Raw genomic sequence first — 20,863 nt, 5'->3', positions numbered from 1 at the left:
TAAGCAAGACATAAGTAGTAATTCTTCTGCTCTACTCTGCACTGATACAGCCTCAGCTGGAGTATTGCGTCCTGTTCTGGGTGCCACATTTCAGCAAAGATGTGGACAAATTGGAGAAAGTCCAGAGAAGAGCAACAAAAATGATTAAAGGTCTAGAAAACATGACCTATGAGGGAAGATTGAAAAAACTGGGTTTGTTTAGTCTGGAGAAGAGAAGACTGAATGGGGACATAACAGTTTTCAAATACATAAAAGGCTGTTACAAGAAGGACGGAGAAAAATTGTTTTCCTTATCCTCCGAGGATAGGACAAGAAGCAATAGGCTGAAATTGCAGCAAGGGAGGTTTAGGGTGGACATTAGCGAAAACTTCCGGTCAGGGTAATTAAGCACTGGAATAAATTGCCTAGGGCAGTTGTGGAATCTCCATCATTAGAGACTGTTAAGAGTAGGGTGACCAGATGTCCCATTTTTATAGGGACAGTTGCGTTTTTCGGGACTTTTTCTTATATAGGCACCTATTACCCTCCCGTCCCGTTTTTTCACAGTTGCTATCTGGTCACCCTAGTTAAGAGCAGGTTAGACAAACACCTGTCAGGGTTGGTCTAGATAATACTTAGTCCTGCCTTGAGTGTAGGGGACTGAACTGGAAGACCTCTCAAGGTCCCTTCCAGTCCTACAATTCTATGAAATCTTTCCAATTTATTTTCAGCCAGCCGGGAGGAGTCACTTTCAAGGGGCTTCTGACAACAGTCTATTGTTTCTGAAGAGTGTTAGCTGGGACAGACTTTGCCTTTTCTGTTCCAAAGTCACAACTCATCTTGCCTCTGCTTCCACAGCTACATTCTCAGTTTCTGGGGACAGCCAAGCTTAAGAGTCTGGCCCACGGATACCTTCTTAGATGGTCCTCACACCTGTAAAACCACTTGCATGTAAAAATTGGCTAACACGCAGCACACGTGAACAACAAAGCATGCAACCCTCTAGTATTTTTTTTTTTAATGTAAGGAAAACAAAACAGTCCCCCTCTTGCAAATATGCACGTCTCGTTGGCTCTTTTAGTGTACAAGAAGTAAAATAACCCCCTTAGTATTGTTAAGAAGAAACATTTTACCGACCAGTGAACATGAACAGCTGGGAAACACCCATTTCAGAGCTATATATTAAAATAATTTCAGAGTTGTATATTAAAATGCACCAGTTCTGGGAACTACTAAAAACCAAGGAGAAAATAGAGCCAGCACCAGTTAATGGATTGCTTTTGTTTATTACAGAAATCTAAAAAAGAAATAAAATAAAATAGTGTTTTGATTTACTACTGCCTAAAGAGTCTTTTCATGTTCTTCATTTCAGAGCGCCTTCTTCACTTTGCTACTGCTAGACTGAAATTTGTGCAGCTCAGCGACTCCTTGGGAATTTCACAAAGGGGAAGGGAGTCAATTTGTCTTTCCTTTGGCTATCTATTCTGGCATTTCTCTTCTCACCCTCTTCAAAGATGTAACCATCTCAATAACTTAAATCATGCTTTACCTTTCACAAGCAGAAATTCGTGTAAATGCAAAATAAATTTTAAATCAGCACAGACAGAATTTACTAAAAAAATATGGCTAAAATCTGAGAAAAAAAAGGCTGAATTAGTAAGCAGATAGAAAGCTTTTAACTATTGCATTGTTTTGGAACCATACCCTTTCCTAGCCTCCTCCACTTAGGCATCTAAAAGCACTTTATGAACATTCTCACTCCATGCCTGAAAGCTGGGGAACATTATCCCCCTTTTACATTTGATTCGCATTTGTCACATTGATTGTGGCAAGAATTAATTCACTCCTAAAATCATATAAACCCAATTTTTAGATAATGTAAGCTGCTTCCCATCCCATTTAATGATAGACACTGCTACCTTATCCCTCACTTTATACAGATTAACTGTTCCTTTTTCCTTGATAGAGAAGAGGCTACATACTTGCATGGAGTGAGCTGGGAATTGCTATTCGCATCAGCGATGTCTTTCAGTCAGAGGAAAGGTGTCTCTTTTGAAGCCAATGGCTTCTTGAGAGATATACTGCAGGAAAGGACCTTCTTGGGTAGGGTGAGTGGTTGTATGTACTTAATGCTCTTTCCCTTATTGCTTGAAACACCCCAATCATTGCTGGTATGAATGCCTGAGAGATCTGGGAGCCCACCTCTTTCTGTTAACTCTCAATCTTGCTCTTCGCATATAATATCAATGCTGAGAGGAAAGTTCCAGGCTGGATAGAAGAATACTTTTGTCAGTGTAGCTCCTGTTGCTCTGGAAGATAGTTTTCCTATACTGATGGATAAACCCCTTCTATCGGCATAGGCTATGCTACAGGATTTTGTTAGCACAGCTACAGTGCTGTGGCCGTGCTGGTACAGTCCTCATAGAGGTAGACGTGACCGTTATCAGATTTCAGTAAATTCAGCTATGCTAAAATACAAGCTCAGTTACCACCAATGGTACACCTGGGCACGTAACAGGAGTGGAGATCCCCTTCATAGGTTATATTCACAATCATTATTTCTTTCTTTTCCAGGGCACAATTTGCTCTTGCTCTGCATTAACATGGATGGCCTAATCTACACTTAAAAAAAGATAGGTTGACATAGCTACAGCACTCACAGGTGTGAAAAACCTACACCCAAAGACCATAGGTATGCCCATTGAACACCCAGTATAGATGCAGCTAGGTCGACAAAAGAATGCTTCCATCACTCGGGGAGGCGGTGTTCCTATATTGCTGGAGAAAACCCTTCCATCACTGTCGGAAGCATCTACACTATAGCCCTACAGAGGCAGAGCTGTGCTGCTGTAGCACCTATACTGTAGACACGCTGTAACTCCTGGATGTGACCATAATATATCTTGCCTTGTCTCAGAGGAAATCAAACTAAGGGCAAAGGAAAATGCTTTACACCGAGAGATCAGTTTACCAGCTACATTACAGTTTACCACCATCACACAGAATGCAACTCAAACAGGCCCTTTCAAAGAAAACTAAAGAATCTTGTGTAACCAGAAAGTTACCCTCAGAACCTGTCTGATGTAACAGTCTAGATTACAAGTTTTTTGATTTTGGGGGAAGGTGCTGACTTGTCGGCTCTGAAGAGCCTGGTAGCAGCAGGGTGAACACTCTCTATACTGTCCTGCCAGAGTGCCTTATTTCTAACCAGAACATCCTCCTAGCATAGTGGAGCTGTCTACTCTCCAGGACCCTCTGCATCCTTTGCCCATTTTGTTGGCAGTTCCTGCTGAGAAGCTATCATACCCAGTTGTGATGATGTTCTTTTATATGAACACAAAAAGCTAGACTGAGATAGCCAAGCTCATTTAACACAGGGCACCAGATTGCTGTATTATATATTTTAAAATCACAATGGACCTGAGGCTGTAGGGGAACTAGTGATCCAGAAGTGAAAGGCTCTATAGTACTAGTTACCGAAGTCATTCGATCCCCTCTGTTGGAATGTCTCTCTCTCTCTCACACACACTCTCTCTCTCTCTCTCTAAGTGGTCTATATATGAATACACGCTTATTTACCCCCAGCTGAGAGTCAGGGCAAGTGCTTGGTTCTAACGGTCAATACATGTCATATTACAGTGGCTTGATGAGGAAACATCTTCTGGGGCTGAAGGAATTAGTTGTCTCTGCACCTCATTCAGGGAAGAATATAAAACATCTTAATTATCTCAAGTTTCTGTCTCCCTGGGAACAGTGAGAGGAAACAAGAAGCAGCATAAAAGATGACACCATGGTGCCTTATAAAAAGAGCCAAGAGCTCATTCATTTGAAATGAATTATAAAATATGAGGCAAAGGGCAGTGGCAGAAGCGAGCCCTGCATCCCCCACCCATACCCCAATACAGGGAAATGGGCTATACAATACAAAGCAAAGATTCCAAGGAGGGGGCCTGGGTAGCAGGCTTTACAAAGTGATTTCCTCGCTATACAGAAAATATATTCTTTGCGAGAAGTCAAATACCAAGCACTTAGGGTCTCCGGTGTTAATCCCTGCTCAGATAAGGCCCATGGAGGAACAGGGGTCCCTATTGTTTCCCCACCAGTTTGCTGAACACGTCATAGATTTCTGGCTTCTCCTGTGCAAACTGCTCTGCTGTGTTCTTCTGCAGCCAGTCAGATGAGCGCATCTGCTGCTGCAGGAGGCCAATGAGGTCACCAAGGTTGGAGCCCCCAGTAGAACCAGGCTCCTGGTGACGGGACACAAAGATGACCTCGTCTGTACTATCTGCTTTGCCATCCTGATCCGACTGGCAGAGCTGGTCCTTGTCCTCAGAAAGGATCTCGTGCTCCCTCTCTTCCAGGACTCTACGGATCCGCTGCATGCCTGGGATGGTGTGAGGGAGAAAAAAAACACAAGGGTGACAACAAAAGCACAAGAATCCCCAAACCTTTGTCAAATCCAAATGGACTTGGGGTAGGGAAGTGAAGAAAAATGGAGGAGCCCAGGAATAGAAGGTAATTTGAGAAGGGAATGAGGTGGCAAGAGCTGCAGACAAGATTGGGTGATGGAAAGGGGAAAGAAATGCCACATACCTAACTGTAGTCGGTGGGTTTTGTCAGCAAAGATGATACGGAACCACCCGGGCTCACTGCACTCAAAGGCTTTGCCACAGGACAGCAGAACCTTGTTATCCAGGAATCGCCTCCAGAGCAGCATCTCCTCCTCAAACGTTCCTGTCCTAAGGTACTGAGAGCAGAAGGGTAAGGGGTTAGTAACTTGCAGGTCACTCCACTTGGAAGCCTCAGTGCTCAATATCAGTAGTAATGGAATTGGGACACAGCCCACAGAGCTCTAAGGAGAAGGCTTTCACATGGAAGATGGAGAAGTTTGGGTACCCAACTCTCTTTAGCCACAGGGAGGAGCTGCAGGACATGGGAGCATTGAATTGAGGCGGGGGAGTGGGGAAGTGGGCAGCCCCCACCAAGGAAAAAAGATGAGTAAACTAGAACAGCCTGCAGAGATTTTTCTGTGTCCCAGCTGCTGCGAATGGGTCAAGCTGTGATCCCCATGGGACCTGGGAGACTGGTGAGTAGCTAGGATCCCTGAGGAATTGAAGCATTTGTGGTTCCTATGAAGAGGGGTTGGGGCAAAGATGGTGAAAAGAGACAGGATGCAGTTAGAAAAGATCCCTAGCAAGAAGGAAAATGTGTATACAAACTAGATGGACCCATGAACCGTGCTTACAAAAATATCCTTCCCTCCAGCTCATCAGAATGATTAATTAGGATTTAACAATGTGGTCATACAACTACATCCAACTCTCCTCCAGAATCTATTGTGCCAAATGTTTGCCTAGCCAGAAGAGCAGCCTCCTCTCCTGAGACCACTGACCTTTCGGAAATCGATCCAAACAAAGAAGCCGGCATTGCGGTTGAGGAAGGGAACCCCAAGGGTCTTCAACTCATCTGTCACATAGGTATGGGCAGCTTTGAGACGGGCATGGTTGGCCCGCAGGTATACTTGATTGATCCAGTCTAGCCAGGAGGAGAAGAAACTTCACAAACTGACCAATAATTCAGTTCCAAAAAGATTTCCTCCATGATTATCTCTGATATATGGAGTGGGATCATAAAGCCTCTATCCATCTTTCACCCTAGCCCCTTCTTTTTTCATCCTCACGTTCTCCTCCACTGCAGTACCCTAGAACAAAAACACTATTCAAGAACTTGGTGCCTGTCTTGAATTCTATCCTCTTATCTAATCTCCTGGTGGAAGTTTCCTTAGGCCTCAGATGTCTGTTGTGAAGCCTCTGCAATTTGCTAGTGTGCAGTCCAAGACAGAGCTAGAAATCTAGTTCTGTTTCACTCCTCCCAGAAGCTCATATCCCTTTAATTCTCCCCAGCAGACTTTTCAAAATGGTGACCGCTGTTGTCCAAGTAACTACTTCCAAGCTGTTGCTTTAACCCTGCTCACCCTGAGTGCACTTTCTCTTTCAATGACAATCCTGTAAAATTGTCAACCACATCTGACATGCAGCCCCAGGATTATGGAAGGTTGTCATTTTAGCTGCTTTAGCTAGAGACCCCTTGGGAATGTAGAGGACAGATCCTCTGAGCTCCCAGGATAATAGAGAAAGGCAGATGACTATGTGTTAAACCATTCTCTCAGACTCACCTCTGTCTCGAAGCAGCTGTGCCACTTTGTGTTGGACAGGTCCACAAACTCCATGGAAGTAACACAAGGAGGCCACTGCATTGGCAACATCTTGGTTCTCAGTATACAAAGTGCCAAAACGAATCCCAGAGACAGCAAAATCCTGCAGCAAATACACACACACTGATTACCCTACTGCAAAGGAATGCAGGATCCCATCACCTCTATCTTATTCTTTCCAGCGCAGGGTCAAGGCCTCGTGGAACATCAGGCTGATTGCATAGCTGAGTTAGACCTGGCATGACTGCACTCACCTTGCTAATTCCCCACATCACATGAGTCCTCTGTGGATCAGGCAATCTGCATGTAGAAGGATGCACACAAGGCAGTTAGTGTCATAGGTGCTGAAGCTTTTGGATCACCAGTGCAACATTCCAGAAGCAAAGCAGCAACATTTCACAAGGACAGACAACACGCCAGGAAACACAAATGAAGCAGTACAAGGCTAAATGGAACCTACCCTTAAAGGGACACTAGGAACTCATTTTAGACCCAACTTTTGTATGTCTTAGGTATTTATAAGGCATACATCATTATATTATCTAAGTGTGATACTGTAGTTCCAAATTATAGGCCAGACTGTTAGAGCTGCACATACAAAAGTGCACTCAATTCTAAAAGAATCAGGCCCCTGCCAATATGTTTTATAAAAACTAAAATGACTTTTTCCACCAATTGTTTTAAAAATGTCAATGAAAACATGAGATTTTTGGGGGTGGATTTAAATTTTCCCTTGCAGTGTTGTGAATCCAAATTCAGCAACAGTGGGCTAGCACCTGAAACTGACTAGAACTAGAAAATAAAATGGACCAATCCAGTTTCACTGTCCCAACTGAATAGTGCACAAATAAGAAAAACAGATTAAATGGGAAAAAGTAAAAGTAAATTTAAAAGTTCTCTGTTCAGCAATCAAATGGGTTATTAGCAACACAAGCAAGGAATATTTTTAAATATGTGCTTTGTAACTGCTGTGTCCCTTTAAAGCATTAACTAATAAAACCCATTCCCGGATAAGTAGTAAGATCCCAGTACTGCTGCTCCTGCATAAAACAAAAGTAAAGAATGAAAAAAGACTACAATCCTTACATGCACCATTAGAACCAGGGGAAGGGGCAGCAGTGTTTGGCAAAGAAAAAGAAAGATAATGATCAGCGGGAAATGAAACCTCCTTTTCAAGTTTTTAGAAACCTTGCAAACAATGGACTAATAAACACATTCAAAAGTGTATCAACCTGCTAAGTGCACTGGCAAGAAGGAAACTGTGAAGCAATCAACATGAGGCAGAGTCTACTGGGGCACAAGTCAAATCCCAGCCACAAACCACCAACATGACAACATGTTGCACAGTTGCTAACAGGTGGCCAAGGAAGCAGTGCAGACTTTACCTGTCCATGCCCAGAACGCTATGGAATGTGGCTGATTCATCAAAAACCGACAGCATGTAGATCTCGTCGACTATTACATGCAATTCATGCCTGGAAGGGAGAAAATGGAGATTCTGAGAGAATTATACTCTCATAGTGTGAGGGCTGCATCATGTATGCAGAAAAGCAGACTGAGGTCCATCAAACTCATTTCTTGTCACTCACCACAGCCATGACACAGAAAGAGTTTTTAGTCATTGCTAATGCAGGCTTACTAACTCTCTCATTTAATATCCCACTTGATATTGTAAACTCTATCACCATCTACAAACGATGGACAGAAATTTAAACGGGAGCGGGTGGTACATGAGAAGGCTGGAATCCCACAACTGTCTGTCTTCTAATGTGCACAAATGGAACAGCTGTATCCCATGAAAGGAGCATAGCAGAGCTGCTGTATCTCACCATATCCCCATGAGTACACAGCAGACATAGTAAATTAGCATCTTGCATAGCTCACTAGAACTCCAATAAACTGGTATGACCAGTTTCTCTTTGGGCAAGTGGTTGGCCAATCCAAGGGTGGAGAAATGACTGCGTGGTCCACCATCCTATCTCCCCATTCTCTAGTCTTAAGCCCTTTGCTGTGTGTACCAGAATAAGTTATTTTCATGGCAGAGAGGAAAGTTAGAGCCAGAAAGACACAGACACACTGACTGTTTCATCAGACTCAGAAAGCCATCTTTGATCTGGGTCTCCTAAGACCCTTAAACTGCCGCACCTTTTAGCAAACTCCAGGTAGTCCCGTAATTCTGACAGGGAGTAGAGGTCCCCTAAGGGATTTTGGGGGTTCAGGAGAATTAAGGCTTTCACACCAACACCCTATAAAACAAAAACACAATATAATGTTAAAGGAACAATACCTGTGGGGTAAATCTTCAACTCCCTTTTCTAAAACCATGAGACTCCCCTAATAACTCACACCTTCACCATGCACAGCAATGGCATTGCACCCCAGTGCCCAGAGCTGTAGGAGAAATTCAACTATGGGATGTTTTAGCAGGAGGATGAAGAGATTCTTGAAGCTACCTGGTTCATAAAGTACTTTGGGGCCTGAGGGATGAATGAGCTTCTGGTTTTAAGCACCACTGACACCTGGTATACTCATCCCTGACAAAGACTATCCTACATTTTCCCCACTGTGAAGAGGAGCTGAATAGATGCTGCAACTGTGCCACTGCAGCACTTCTGTGTAGACACTGTGTGCGCCAACAGGAGGGATTCTTTCATCGGTGTAGGTAATCCACCTCCCTGAGAGGTAGTAACTAGGTTAATGGAAGAATTCTTCCCTCAACCTAGCGCAGTCTACACTAGGGGGTAGGATGGCTTAACTATGCTGCTGAGAGGCATGGATTTTTCATACCCCTGAACAATGTAGTTAAGCCAACTTAATTTCCTAGTGTAGACCAAGCCTTAGATGGGAAGAATAGAGTGGTGATGGTATCAATGAGTGGAGTGGAGAAGTCAGAACTCCCAAGAGCATGATCAGAAACTGCTCACATCCCAGCAATTCTTTGGAATGGGAGACCACAGAGTGGATAAAAAATGATTATTAAAAAAATAATAAATCAACATTTTAAATTTAAATTAAATTAGAAATTGACAACCTACATTAATGCCTAAACTTCTTATAATTTATTAAAATAATTTAAATAAAATAAAAATTATAATATTAAGCAGTACATCTCTGCTGCCAAGTTTTAAAGAAAGTCAGATCACTGAACCGTTGGAAGTCACTAGCTAAGCAACTGGAACCAGAGTCCGTTGACATGCTAAACCAGCTTTTGACAGCCATAGCCAGTTCCGCAGATACAGAGAGAATATTTTCCCCATTTCAGTTTATTCAACTAGTTTTCAGTTCAATGATTAATTAATTCAAAGTCAAGAACCTAACCAGGAGTTGAAAAAGCAGGAAAGCTCGTTTTCCCTCTTCCAATCAATAAAAAAGAATTAGGTGTGAGAAGATGAGATCTGCTAGTTCTAAAATCTTAAAGAACATGGTGACCAGAAACAACTGAATTCATTATCTACAGATAATACTTCATTTGTTTAATAATTAGTTTTAAATGCATACAGGTTTTGATAATTTTTTTTCTATATGTACCCTGCACATTTAAGGTCATTTTATTTCTTTTAAAAAATGCTGTTATTGTGCATTTCCATCCAAACAAAGCTTGACACAAATCAATAGTAAAAAGTCAAATGATATAATTGCTTAAATAAAAGTGCATAGATACAGTGTATTCTCCTGCTAGCAGGAAGAGGCACCACATTTAGTGTAAAGGCTATTAGTTTCAAATCAACATTTTTAATGGTTTCCAACCAAAGAGAATCAACCTTTCTTTAGGCAAATAAATAAAAAGTGCAAAGGAAAAACATGATTAAGATTGATGATTTGAATCATGATTAAAATTGGTGATTTAAAAATCAATCTACCCTGGGAGATCCCAGAGCAGATGATGTTCCAGTGATGCAGAAGTATGTGTGAGGAGGTTCTACACCTGTATTAGAACTTGTAGTTAAAATCTGCCCAACGCTTCTTCATCCTTCTAGATCTGCACCCCCACTTTCTCCTGCAGACACCACCAATGGTCCCAACAAGGCCAGGTTCAGCCACACTCACCTCTGACCGGGCATCCTGTAGGGCCTTCTCTAGCTTGTCCACTGTGAGCTGGAAGGGCCGGGTGCTTGTTCCGGTGATCTGAAAGGCACCCACAAGATAAAAGCAAACAATGTTTCTACAGATCCTCCATCAACCATTTCTGCACAAAAGTATTTCCCAAACCACAAAAGCCCAGCAACAACCAGATTCCCTCTTCCTCACACTATGGAGGGAACAAGGAAATAAATAAAATCAAGGAGATATCGATACTGGATCTGCCATATACACACATATTGTCTGGTTATCCTTGGACAGACAGGACAATGCAAAGTTCCCATATGCTGCCCCATCCCTGGGATCACCTTGAGGAGGAGAGTTCAGTTGAGACTTATTCTATTCTTGGTTTTGCTCTGTAAAAAATGGCAGGCTTGCAAATTTCCAAAATTCCATTAATGTTTGTTTAATGGGAGTAAAATGCTGGACAGAAATCTAGTGATCACATCATAAGACTGGAAGCCAGTCAGGGAATCTAGAATTCTAATCCTGGTTTGCACACTGAATCTCGTTGTGGCTTGGTAAATCACTTAAACTCTATGTGCCTCAGTTTCTTCAACTGTAAAATGGTGGTGCTACATGTAAGCTACAACTAAGGAGTGTTGTGAGGACTCTTTGCAAAGCTCTCTGAAGCCAGAAAGCACAATGGCAGTGTTATTGTGCCTTCCACCAATACCAATTCTTTCCACCTGCAAAGATTTGTCCCCCCACCCCAATTCTTACCTTACTGTCTAAATAGGCATAGACCAGCTTGACGTTGCCATACAGGAACAGACTGTGGGTGATACCACCATAAAAGGGGGTGGCAATCAGAACAGCTTCTAAAAATCAAGAAAACAAAGCCAGTTATCCACTAAACTCATGATCTTTTCTTCCTTACTAGGGCACTCCATCCAAGCTTGGAAGCTTTTGCTTATGGTTCCATTTTTGAGGTCCACGGGAATGTTTAAGAGTTAAATTTTGTTTGCTTCCCTTTAGCAATAATTTTGTTTTACTTTTAACTCCCAATTCCAGGTCTCAGAGCATCAAACATTCCCTGTTGAGAATCCACTCAACATGAGTGCAGTCCACATTTCTAGAGCTACATCCAGAGGTGCAACTACATTAAAATGGGAAAGAGAGCAGGGAGAACCAGAAGTGAGAATGCAGGAGACCTACAGTCCCACTGAGGAGGATATACATTTGATAGTAAAAAGTTCGAGGAGACATCCTCCTCACTTGAGGCTGCACTGAAAAAATATGGCATTTGGCAGAAACTTGTCAGAAATTCCACAGTAAGTCACCGCCACTCTGCAGTCACATCCCAACATACAGTATTTGTATTTTGTTGTATTTTGACTACCATGTTGCCACCAAACAAAAAAGTATATTTTCAAAAAATCATCCAATAACCCCACTTACCCCCTGGATCACAGAGAACTGTAGCTAATGCAGAAAACAGAGAGCCACAACCATTCAACACAATAACCTACAAAAGAGACAATGGGAGCTGATGTTAATCCTGTTCATTGGAATGCACCACCACAAAAATAATTCTTGACAATAGCACTGGAATCTGCTCTCTCCTGAATCCTTTAGCAGAGCAAAACTACTCTTGACTCAGTTATGAATCCAGCTTCAGGTGAATCAGCAGAACAGTGCAAGGGGGCCCTGGAACTGGAATGACTAAGGTGCACTGGCATAGTAGGGCTCAAGACTGGCGCAAAAGGGGTTACTACAAAGAATGACTGAGGGCCACTTGCAGGATGGCGTTGGATGCAAGAGTGAAAGAACAAAGGAAGCTACATTGTAGGACTGAAATACATTAGCTGAGCTGCATGTGAAGAATGTCTGGAAACGTTGCATGTCACCTTCCTGACACTAGTAATGATCAATCCCTCCCATTTACATGATAAAAGATTGAGACAGGTCACACTTAAACATTAGTAAAATAAGATAGAAGAACCTGTTTCACAGTTCATGGCAATATGTTAGAAGACACATCAGTGAAAAGCAGATACCCACATTTTCTGCCTTGAGAGGTGCAGGGGCCTTGCAATAATAGGTCAAAAATCGAGCCACTTCCTCCCGTAAACTGAGAAAGACAAAAAAGCAAAGATTGATTCAGTTTATTCTCCAAGAGGCTGGGCTCTCCACAGGTCCTCATCACAAAGAAATAAAGCCAGGACACTTGACAGACTAATGTATACAGCTAGGAAAAAACAAACAAAGAGGAAAACACATACCATGGGCCACTTATTCCATACTATGGAGGTGGCTTGCATACACAGCAAAGGTCATGGAAATGATTTATAACTCCACATATATTTATGAAGAATTTAATTTGTCAAGACATAGAACATAGGAAGGAATAATGGTCCAGCAATGTCCACTACAATTGTAGAGAACAGTGGGCACACCCACCTACTAGACATGCACAATACTCTTCTTAAAAAACAAAACAAACACAAACTGGAACCCACTCAGATATTTTGGAATTGGATGAACAGACAAGGCGATCACGTAGGGATTTAGGAGGAAGAGGAGAAGGATTTAATAGCCTAGAGAAGCTTTATCCAACCAATCCAGCAGAGCTGGTTTGTACTTATGCATTCTGAACAACCTCAAGGTGGCCTTTTCCCATAGATGCATGAGGAGAACATCTGTATTATATTTAGAAAGCAAGTATTTACAAAGGGAAACTTCTGGGAGATGAGGCTACTTACAACATATGTCCTTTCCAATCAGGATATTGCAGCAGTGGAGGCTCCATGAGGTTCATATCACTCTGCGTCAGCTGTCAGCAACAAGAAAGGGACAGGTACAACCATTAAAATCAGAAGCACAAGCCAATTTATGGACCATACTCACATGTACATACACACACCCCCCACTGACTTCAGCAGCCTTATGAGGGTTTTAGAAACTACTTGGCCATCAAAATCATGCAGCAATGCTTCCTTGCACAGAGATCTGCAAAAAGGAAGCACAAAGGCTAATACAAAATGAACGCCCATGGAAAAGAGATCTCTGTGGAGGACTTTTTGAACAAAGCAGTCCTTAGGGCCCTGATGAGGGCCTGCCCCAAGTTCTGAGGATAGTAGCTTTCAACTAACTGGGAAAGGTGAAGTTAACTTCTTGAAAGTGCTCCTTTGGGTCTTTCTCATGAGGAAGGAACTCCTTTGGGTTTCAAAGGGAGTTTCACCTTAGTTGAGGGGCTGAATCAGTTGCCTTTAACAATTTTTTTCCAGATTACACTTAAAAAGTAAGTATACGGTCTTCATTTAATTATTTTCAAAGCTGTAACTCGCAGAGTTTCAAACAGTCCAGTCCAAACAAGTCACAAAGGGAAGCAAAGCAGTGATCAGAGGGGGTGTATTTTATATGAATGGAAATGAATCAAGAAACATTTACATATGGTGCATTCTCATAGATTTCATAAAAGGAGCCCAGATTTAAGGGTGGGGACCAAAGGGGGAAGAAATGCAAAGGACTAAGAGGAAAACCAACATGCAGATGTTAAATCTTATAAAGTAATTTAAAAAAAATCTGGGTTGGGGTTCTGATGCCGTGAGCTGGGGCTCTGATGACTTGAGCTACTGCTCTGGGGGTTTAATGGTATTGCCTTTCATCCCATGTAGAATAATAACCTTGGGCGGTATAATCTTTTACTCTATTTACACAGTTGGATATGTATCCTGAAGTCTGTGCAACACACAAGTGTGCCTCATTTGCTTTCTCTCCTAAACTCAGCTGGCACAGAACTGGAACATATCAGCAGGCTTGGCCCAAATGACAACACAATGGGAAGTAAAGGAGTCCTTGAGGGTGATGCTGCAGAGGATGATGAAGCCAACTGGGCCAACTGGTAGGGAAGAACATCCGAGACCTCATCTCTGGGCTGTCAAGTCCACAGAACATCACCGGACTTAGGGGTAATGAACTGCAGACAGAAATCTGGTCAGTTACTGTTTTCACTTACAAAATATAGGCATTGGCTTCCAAGTTAGTGGCAAGATTGCCTTCTAATAACCTCCAGTAGCATACTGTTCTGTGAGTCAATGCAGTAGCACTAGAATGTGGCAGTTCATAAATTGGAAGAAACATCTTTTCTCAGCTCTGAGCCTGTTCCAGTATGCACGAGAACAAGCTCATCTGGTTGCTGCTGATAGGCAGGAGCAAGTAACCCACTTTCATAACAAGGCTAATCAAGATGCAGTTGTTCTTTCTCTGACATGTTAACTGCAGACATTACACTAAGTCTCAGGGGAAGAGGTAATGGGGGAAAGGAAGGAACAGCCTAGACATCCTAAAAGGCACCTTTCAGGCTTCTGCACACAGCTATCAGGCAGAAGTTCTGCCTTACCTGTTCTGTTAGCTGGAAGGCCGAGTGTTGGGGTAATGCCCCCCCGAGTCAGTGGCATGGCAGGCAGAAATAAAACAAGGAACATTTTGAGGGTTGGCAGTGATGGAGTGGGAGTGAAAGAACTTTAACCAACTACAGTAGAGACTTGCTGTGCCACAAACTGAGTACCCCACCCTTCCTCACCTCTAGTTAGGACAAACTGCTGTCTCCCCACAAAATAGCCTGAATCTGGGTACATGGCTTAATGAGAAACAAGACAGTTTCCTTTGGCCCAAGCAGTCTACAGTTTGAATTATACTGTCTGTACTAGGCCTTTCCCTGGTGTAACTAAGCAAGACCACCAGTTAGTGCTTCACCCAGTTTATTAGTAATACCCTCACTGGTACCAAATCCTCTCAAGCTTTGAGACAGTTCAGAATTGGATCAGAACTGTGCAGCCTGATAACGGCCCAAATCAAGCCCCCTCTGTCCCTAGATCTGGACACCCCTGAATTGTGAGACTTGGGCTCACCTCTATGTTAATTGAAGAGCTGTCAGCAGGAGAAAAGCAAATGTACTTTACTTTCATTTGGCTCTGTATTCCAGGCAGTGCCCCAAAGGCAAGGCCACAACTGGGTGATTAGAAGACACCACCATTTCCAATCTATCTCTGACAAGATAACTTAAAGAAATGCACAACCCAAAATGAAATAGGGAAAATGGAACAGCCAATGACCTTCTGCATCAGTGCCAGCATGGAAGAAAGGAAGAGACATGACAGCTGAAAGGTAAGCGCTCTGGGAAATTATTGCTCTGTGAGGGATCTGAGCAACAGTTGCAATCCAAGCACATCATCAGTACTAAGTAGAAATTAAGTGGAGTATTACATATTTCTTCTGGGGATTGGACTTACCCGCTTGGACATTAGATCAAAGCAGAGTTTATTCTCACTGGTACCAAAATTAATTATTCCCTGGAGAAAGAAATAAATCATTGTTTAGGGAGACAAACTACCACTAGGCAGCACTACTTGCATTTCAGCTTTGCTGTTGCCCCTGCTGCTGTTACTCAAAAATCCTAGCAAGGTAAAGGAGATAACAATGGATGAAAAACAAGCTTCATAGAACACTCATCACATATGTATAAACTAGTAATTTATACAAGTGCTTAATTTATTAGTCAGTAAATTCTCTAGGGATGGGTACAAAACAAGGGTTTATATTAGTTTATATAATGTGTATAAGTAATTTAACGTTAAATTGACTTGTTAATGTAAATCTGACCTTAACACAAGTTTATACAATTTTTCCTAGCTGAGAAAGCTGGGATTTATATTGCTGTGACACACAAATTGTGCTTTGGAAATATTTCCATGTTCAAAATGTGTGTTCATCAGATAATGACATTGTATTCCACCAATTTACTCATGGATATGGAAACTTTATTTTTTACACAGTGCCAAGTATGAAGGCAGGTTAGAGCATTAGCCTTTTCTCCTGGCATGCTCATATCAAAGTACAATAAAGTACAGAGAGAGAAAAAAAACATTAACATATTTTCACTTCTGAGGCTAGGGTGGGTCACTGAACAAATTAAAAAAAATACACAGGGTGGTATACTTATGACATTATTACAGGTTGGAGCCAGTTTTAGGTATTGAATTTTAATACCTCTTGTAAACAAATGTAGGCAACACTGAAGAAATGATAACGTTTGTTCCTTGGGTTGCACTTATTGTATTGAATAATAATGTGATATTGGTATACTTTGTTTTAAAGGTTCTAATATGCAACTCTCATGATACTGCATTGCAGGAGAGACAGTGTTTGATGAAGTTAAGATTAGTAATTTTAAGTTAAAATAGTTGATGTTTAGGCTCAGAACCTAGGGCTTATTTGTAAAAAGCTCACATAATTATTTCTTTAAAAATTTAAAAAAAAATACATTACCCTGAAATGTTGTAAATCTCATACCTTTGCAACAAGCCTGATTATATTGTACAGAATAAGTGACAGGCAAAAGGTAAACGGCAGCATCAGCTTTGAATGGTGAATTTAAAAAAAAAAAAAAAAGACAGCTTTCTAAATGTCAATGGTGCAAACTGCTCCTTGGGTTCTGAAAAGCCAGCTGGGTCTTTCTGCCTCTTGCATCATCAACAGTGATAACATGTTGCAACCGGAACTTAGTGGATGACATTGGAGATGATGCAGAAGGGAGAATAAAGTTCCACTTGCTCTCCTGTAACTCTATTGGCTCTACAGGCCTAACAATAGTTTTTGACAGGAAATTGAGCAGCCATGACCCAAAGCTACACAGGGTGCTGCTCCCTGCTGTACAGGGGAGCTCATTTTATGTAATGAATTTTCTATGCTTTATTAAAATGAAAAGATTGACCTGACTGGCATCTGTGAGATAAAAAAAGTCATGTTCTAACACAAGCCTTGTCGGTGAGTCTAAGAAATGACCCTGTTTGGTGTTTCTCCTAGCAAGAAAGAAACGCACAGAAGCGGAACCTCACTCACATTAGGGTTTTTGTCTTCATCGTACTTGTCAGCATGATAGGCCTTGTATCCCTCTTCTGTCGAGCCACGAAAGAGATTGGCAATGTTTCCACGAGCTGAGAGGAAGGGGCTGCTCTGGAACTCGCCAGGGTTACAGAAATTGTACATGTCGGTCCTTCTCTCAGAATGTGGTCGCCCTACATGCATGGCCCTCGCCTCCTGTAGGCCCCCTCCTCCTCCCATCCCAGCGATGTCAGACAGCACCTGGATGAAATCCAAGCCCCGGGGCAGTGCAACAGAAGAGGAGGAGCCACTGTTGCTCTGCTTTAAGATGCTAAGCATCTGAGCAAAGACATTGAACATGCGGAACTCATGCTCCCGCTCCAGTTCAAAACGTCGCTGCTCTAGCTGCATCCGCCGTTCCTCCACTTCCATATCCCGCTGTAACCGCCGCTCCTCCATCTGCAGAAAGCGCTCCTCCATGGCCCGCTGTGATGTCAGGGTCTTCAGTAGGAGGTCATCAAGGGGGTCCTTCACTCGCTGGCCTTTCCGTTTCTTCCGAAGGCGGTGCAAGGTGGAGAAGCCAGGCCGAGGGCCCACACTCTGCATCCGGGATGAGGAAGCCAGGTTGGGCTCACTGAAACCTGCAGATATTCAGAGACAAGGGAAAACTAAATTTGCAGCAATTCATTCTAATGATGACACTGCAGCATACTAACTGATGTGATCATACACTACTGCCCTCTACTGGACCAGTTTGACCCAGGTCTGCTTAAGTAGCCCCATTGCCTTTCTCTGACAAGAATCAGATCTGTCCATGGTAGAATCCCACAGGAAGGGTGAAGTCAAATCTACTAGGTACATCCTGAATGTTGAAAAGAAAAAAAAACAAAAACATGTTTTCCCTTTAACCTCATATGTTGAATTTGACATTATGCAACCAAGCACTGGTCTATCTAGTTCAGTATTCTGCCTCTGGCAATGATCCAAACTAACTCTAATGAATGACAAACCCCCTCTCCTAAATAGTGCACTTGGCCAGTTGAGCAAGCATAAGGGTGAATGGAAGAGAGGATTCCTTCCTGACCTCACAGTGATCAGCATGAGGTCATTGTCTCTCTCCCGCACCACCATGCTGTATGTATCCACGACTCCATCCATTCCAGACTGCTCTGAAATCCCAATGACAGGTTTCAGAGTAGCAACCGTGTTAGTCTGTATCCACAAAAAGAACAGAAGTACTTGTGGCACCTTAGAGACTAACAAATTTATTTGAGCATAAGCTTTCGTGGGCTACACCTCATGCATAGAATGGAACATATAGTAAGAAGATTGTGATATATATATATATAACACACACACACATACAGAGAACATGAAAAAGTGGAGTAAGATGCTAACTAATTAAGATGAGCTATTATCAGCAGGAGAAAAAAAACTTTTGTAGTGATATCATAACATTCAAAAACCGGTAGGAGAACACTTCAACCTCTCTGGCCACTCAGTAACAGACTTAAAGGTGGCAATTTTGCAACAGAAAAGCTTCAAAAACAGACTCCAACGAGAAACTGCTGAGCTTGAATTAATATGCAAACTAGATACCATTAACTTGGGTTTGAATAGAGACTGGAAGTGGCTAAGTCGTTACACATATTGAATCTATTTCCCCATGGTAAGCATCCTTACACCTTCTTGTCAACTGTCTACATGAGCCATCTTGATGATCACTACAGAAGTTTTTTTCTCCTGCTGATAATAGCTCACCTTAATTAATTAGCCTCTTACTCCACTTTTTCATGTTCTCTGATATATATATATATATATATATATATATATATATATATATATATATCTTTTGTATTTGCACAGGGCTCTAGGAACGCAAGGTCAGTGGATTCATCCAGAGGGTTCTAGCCTATCAGTGAAAAGAACAGGGACTCCTATCACAATGTGGTATGAGGACTCAAGAGAGCCCTTTTAATGTTCAAATGAGACCACAAAATATGAAAATTCTATCTGGATTTGAGATGCTTTGACAGAATTAACTACATGTAGGAATCTTGCACAGCACCTATGCCTGCCTCTAGGAGGTGTCAGTCCCTCAATTTCACACACCGTAAAGTGCACTGATTTTATGTCTTTTATACCAACCTGCACTAAGGGACATTTCAGGAAATACTGAAAGGCCATTAATGCAGATCCTATTACTCTACATTAAAATTGTTTGGGATAAGGAAACTCAACAGAATACAGAGGTGGTAACATCGAGACGCACACTGTCTGTGGGAAATAAGACAGAAGCCTCAGGCTTGAATGAGAAGAGACTGTCCTACCTGAAGGTGAAACACTGGTTTCAATGGGAATTTCCACCCTGGAGATAGGAGAGTCATTCTGGGCCCTGTCCAGAAAAGCTCTCTCCATCTCATGCTCCTCAGGGGAGCCCTGCTGGTAAGACATGGATAGTGGGGGCTCCGGGGTCAAGCAGTGTTCATCAGAGTCCACCTCTTCACATTTGATTTCCATCAGCTCAGGGTGCTGAGAGTGTCCGAAAGGTAGAGCTGAGGGGGTGAAGTGGTGATGGTAGTTCTCCACCATGCTCCCTTGCAGTGCTTGCTGAGACACCACACTGCCACTCAAGGAACTGTAGGAGATGGAGGGCCGGCTGGTCAGCACCCGGTCCATCACCTCATAGAATTTCCAAGTCCTGCCACCCCTTGGGGTCTTGTTGTTGTCCTTGATCCTGCGGTACTCCAGCTTCATTTTTTTGATTTTCTCCCGGCACTGATCCCCAGTCCGGTGGATGCCCTTCTCCCTCAACACCTCAGCAATCCGGTTGAAGACATGCTGGTTTCTCAGGCAGCTCTCCAGCTCCATCTGAACTGACTCATCAGCCCAAAGCTGCAGGAGCTCCACCACTTCAGGGTCTGACCAATTACTGCCCCGCTCGTACTTCTTCCCCCGAAAATCCATTATTCCTGCCCCACCCCAGTAAAGGCAGGAACTCCTGGGGCGCGTGGCCAGGAGTAACTGAAGGGATGGGGGGTGAGGAGATGGTGACAGAGTTTCCGTACTTAGCCCAGGTGTAACAAACCCCCAGGAACGGGGCGGGTGGGGCGGCGGAAGGGCCACTAACACGGGGCTGGGGTCATTTGTGACAGGAAGGCCTGGCTTAGCCAAACCATTGGGGCAATTCTCCACCTCAGCTGCCTCAAGAAGGTTCTGCCCGGGCTTGGGGGGCTCTACCCCCCTTTTCCCCGCCTCGCGGGAGCTCTGCCACTTCCCTTTCCCTCGGGCGGAGGCTCTGCCTCCCTTCCCCCCAGGCGGACAGCTAGCTCGCTTGGGCCCGGCCAGGCTCGGCTCAGCCCAGCACGGGTCAGCCAGTCCGCTCTAGCCGGGCTTCTGAGGGACTAGGGCGGCATGTTCACATCCGGGGTGACGGCACATGCGTGCTGCCCTTATTCCGGGATAACTTTGGTCCGTGTCAGTCACTCGCCTCGCTCCCCGCGGCCGGGCTGGGCTGGGCGAGCCGCACGGAGCCCCTCTCCGGCCTGGCCCCGCCTCCGCCCCTCCCCCTGCGCTCGATCGGCTCCTGCTCCTCCAACAACGGGCGGAGCCAGCGGCGCTTGTGCCCAGGCAGGGGCTGAGGGTGAAACTTTGCGCTGGAGGCGGGGCGGGTTTGTCGGAGAGCCACGGCCCCGCCCGGCGGCAAGCTGAGTTCCTCGGCCCGGGCAGAGCCGTTCTCCCCTAGCCCCTCCGCGGCGGGCT

The 20,863-nt window shown here is 43.5% G+C and overlaps 1 protein-coding gene across 6 annotated transcripts in view; it reads right to left on the bottom strand.

Moving 5' to 3' along the window:
- Window positions 1-410: 410 nt before the first annotated feature.
- ACCS (1-aminocyclopropane-1-carboxylate synthase homolog (inactive)) overlaps window positions 411-20,863 on the bottom strand; it is an 83,351-nt gene continuing 62,898 nt past the window's right edge. For 2 of the 6 annotated variants that reach the window (XM_084631671.1, XM_084631673.1), the window contains 14 exons: window positions 17,120-17,742; window positions 15,511-15,570; window positions 12,979-13,049; window positions 12,278-12,347; window positions 11,675-11,741; window positions 10,997-11,094; window positions 10,241-10,318; window positions 8,339-8,439; window positions 7,579-7,668; window positions 6,448-6,493; window positions 6,155-6,296; window positions 5,372-5,514; window positions 4,573-4,726; window positions 968-4,363 (listed from right to left, as the gene is read on the bottom strand). In XM_084631671.1, the coding sequence (XP_084487797.1) occupies window positions 4,065-4,363; window positions 4,573-4,726; window positions 5,372-5,514; window positions 6,155-6,296; window positions 6,448-6,493; window positions 7,579-7,668; window positions 8,339-8,439; window positions 10,241-10,318; window positions 10,997-11,094; window positions 11,675-11,741; window positions 12,278-12,347; window positions 12,979-13,049; window positions 15,511-15,570; window positions 17,120-17,707 (2,007 nt within the window). In that variant the 5' untranslated portion in view covers window positions 17,708-17,742 and the 3' untranslated portion in view covers window positions 968-4,064. Of the gene's footprint in view, window positions 4,364-4,572; window positions 4,727-5,371; window positions 5,515-6,154; window positions 6,297-6,447; window positions 6,494-7,578; window positions 7,669-8,338; window positions 8,440-10,240; window positions 10,319-10,996; window positions 11,095-11,674; window positions 11,742-12,277; window positions 12,348-12,978; window positions 13,050-15,510; window positions 15,571-17,119; window positions 17,743-19,431; window positions 20,507-20,863 lie in introns of those variants that run through there. The other 4 variants (XM_084631670.1, XM_084631669.1, XM_084631668.1 and 1 more) reach the window with 3 other exon arrangements.

This window comes from Lepidochelys olivacea (genome assembly GCF_965140295.1).
Source record: "Lepidochelys olivacea isolate rLepOli2 genome assembly, chromosome: 6".
In the NCBI taxonomy this organism is placed as follows: Eukaryota; Metazoa; Chordata; order Testudines; family Cheloniidae; genus Lepidochelys; species Lepidochelys olivacea.
This window is presented reverse-complemented; position numbering and strand designations above follow the sequence as displayed.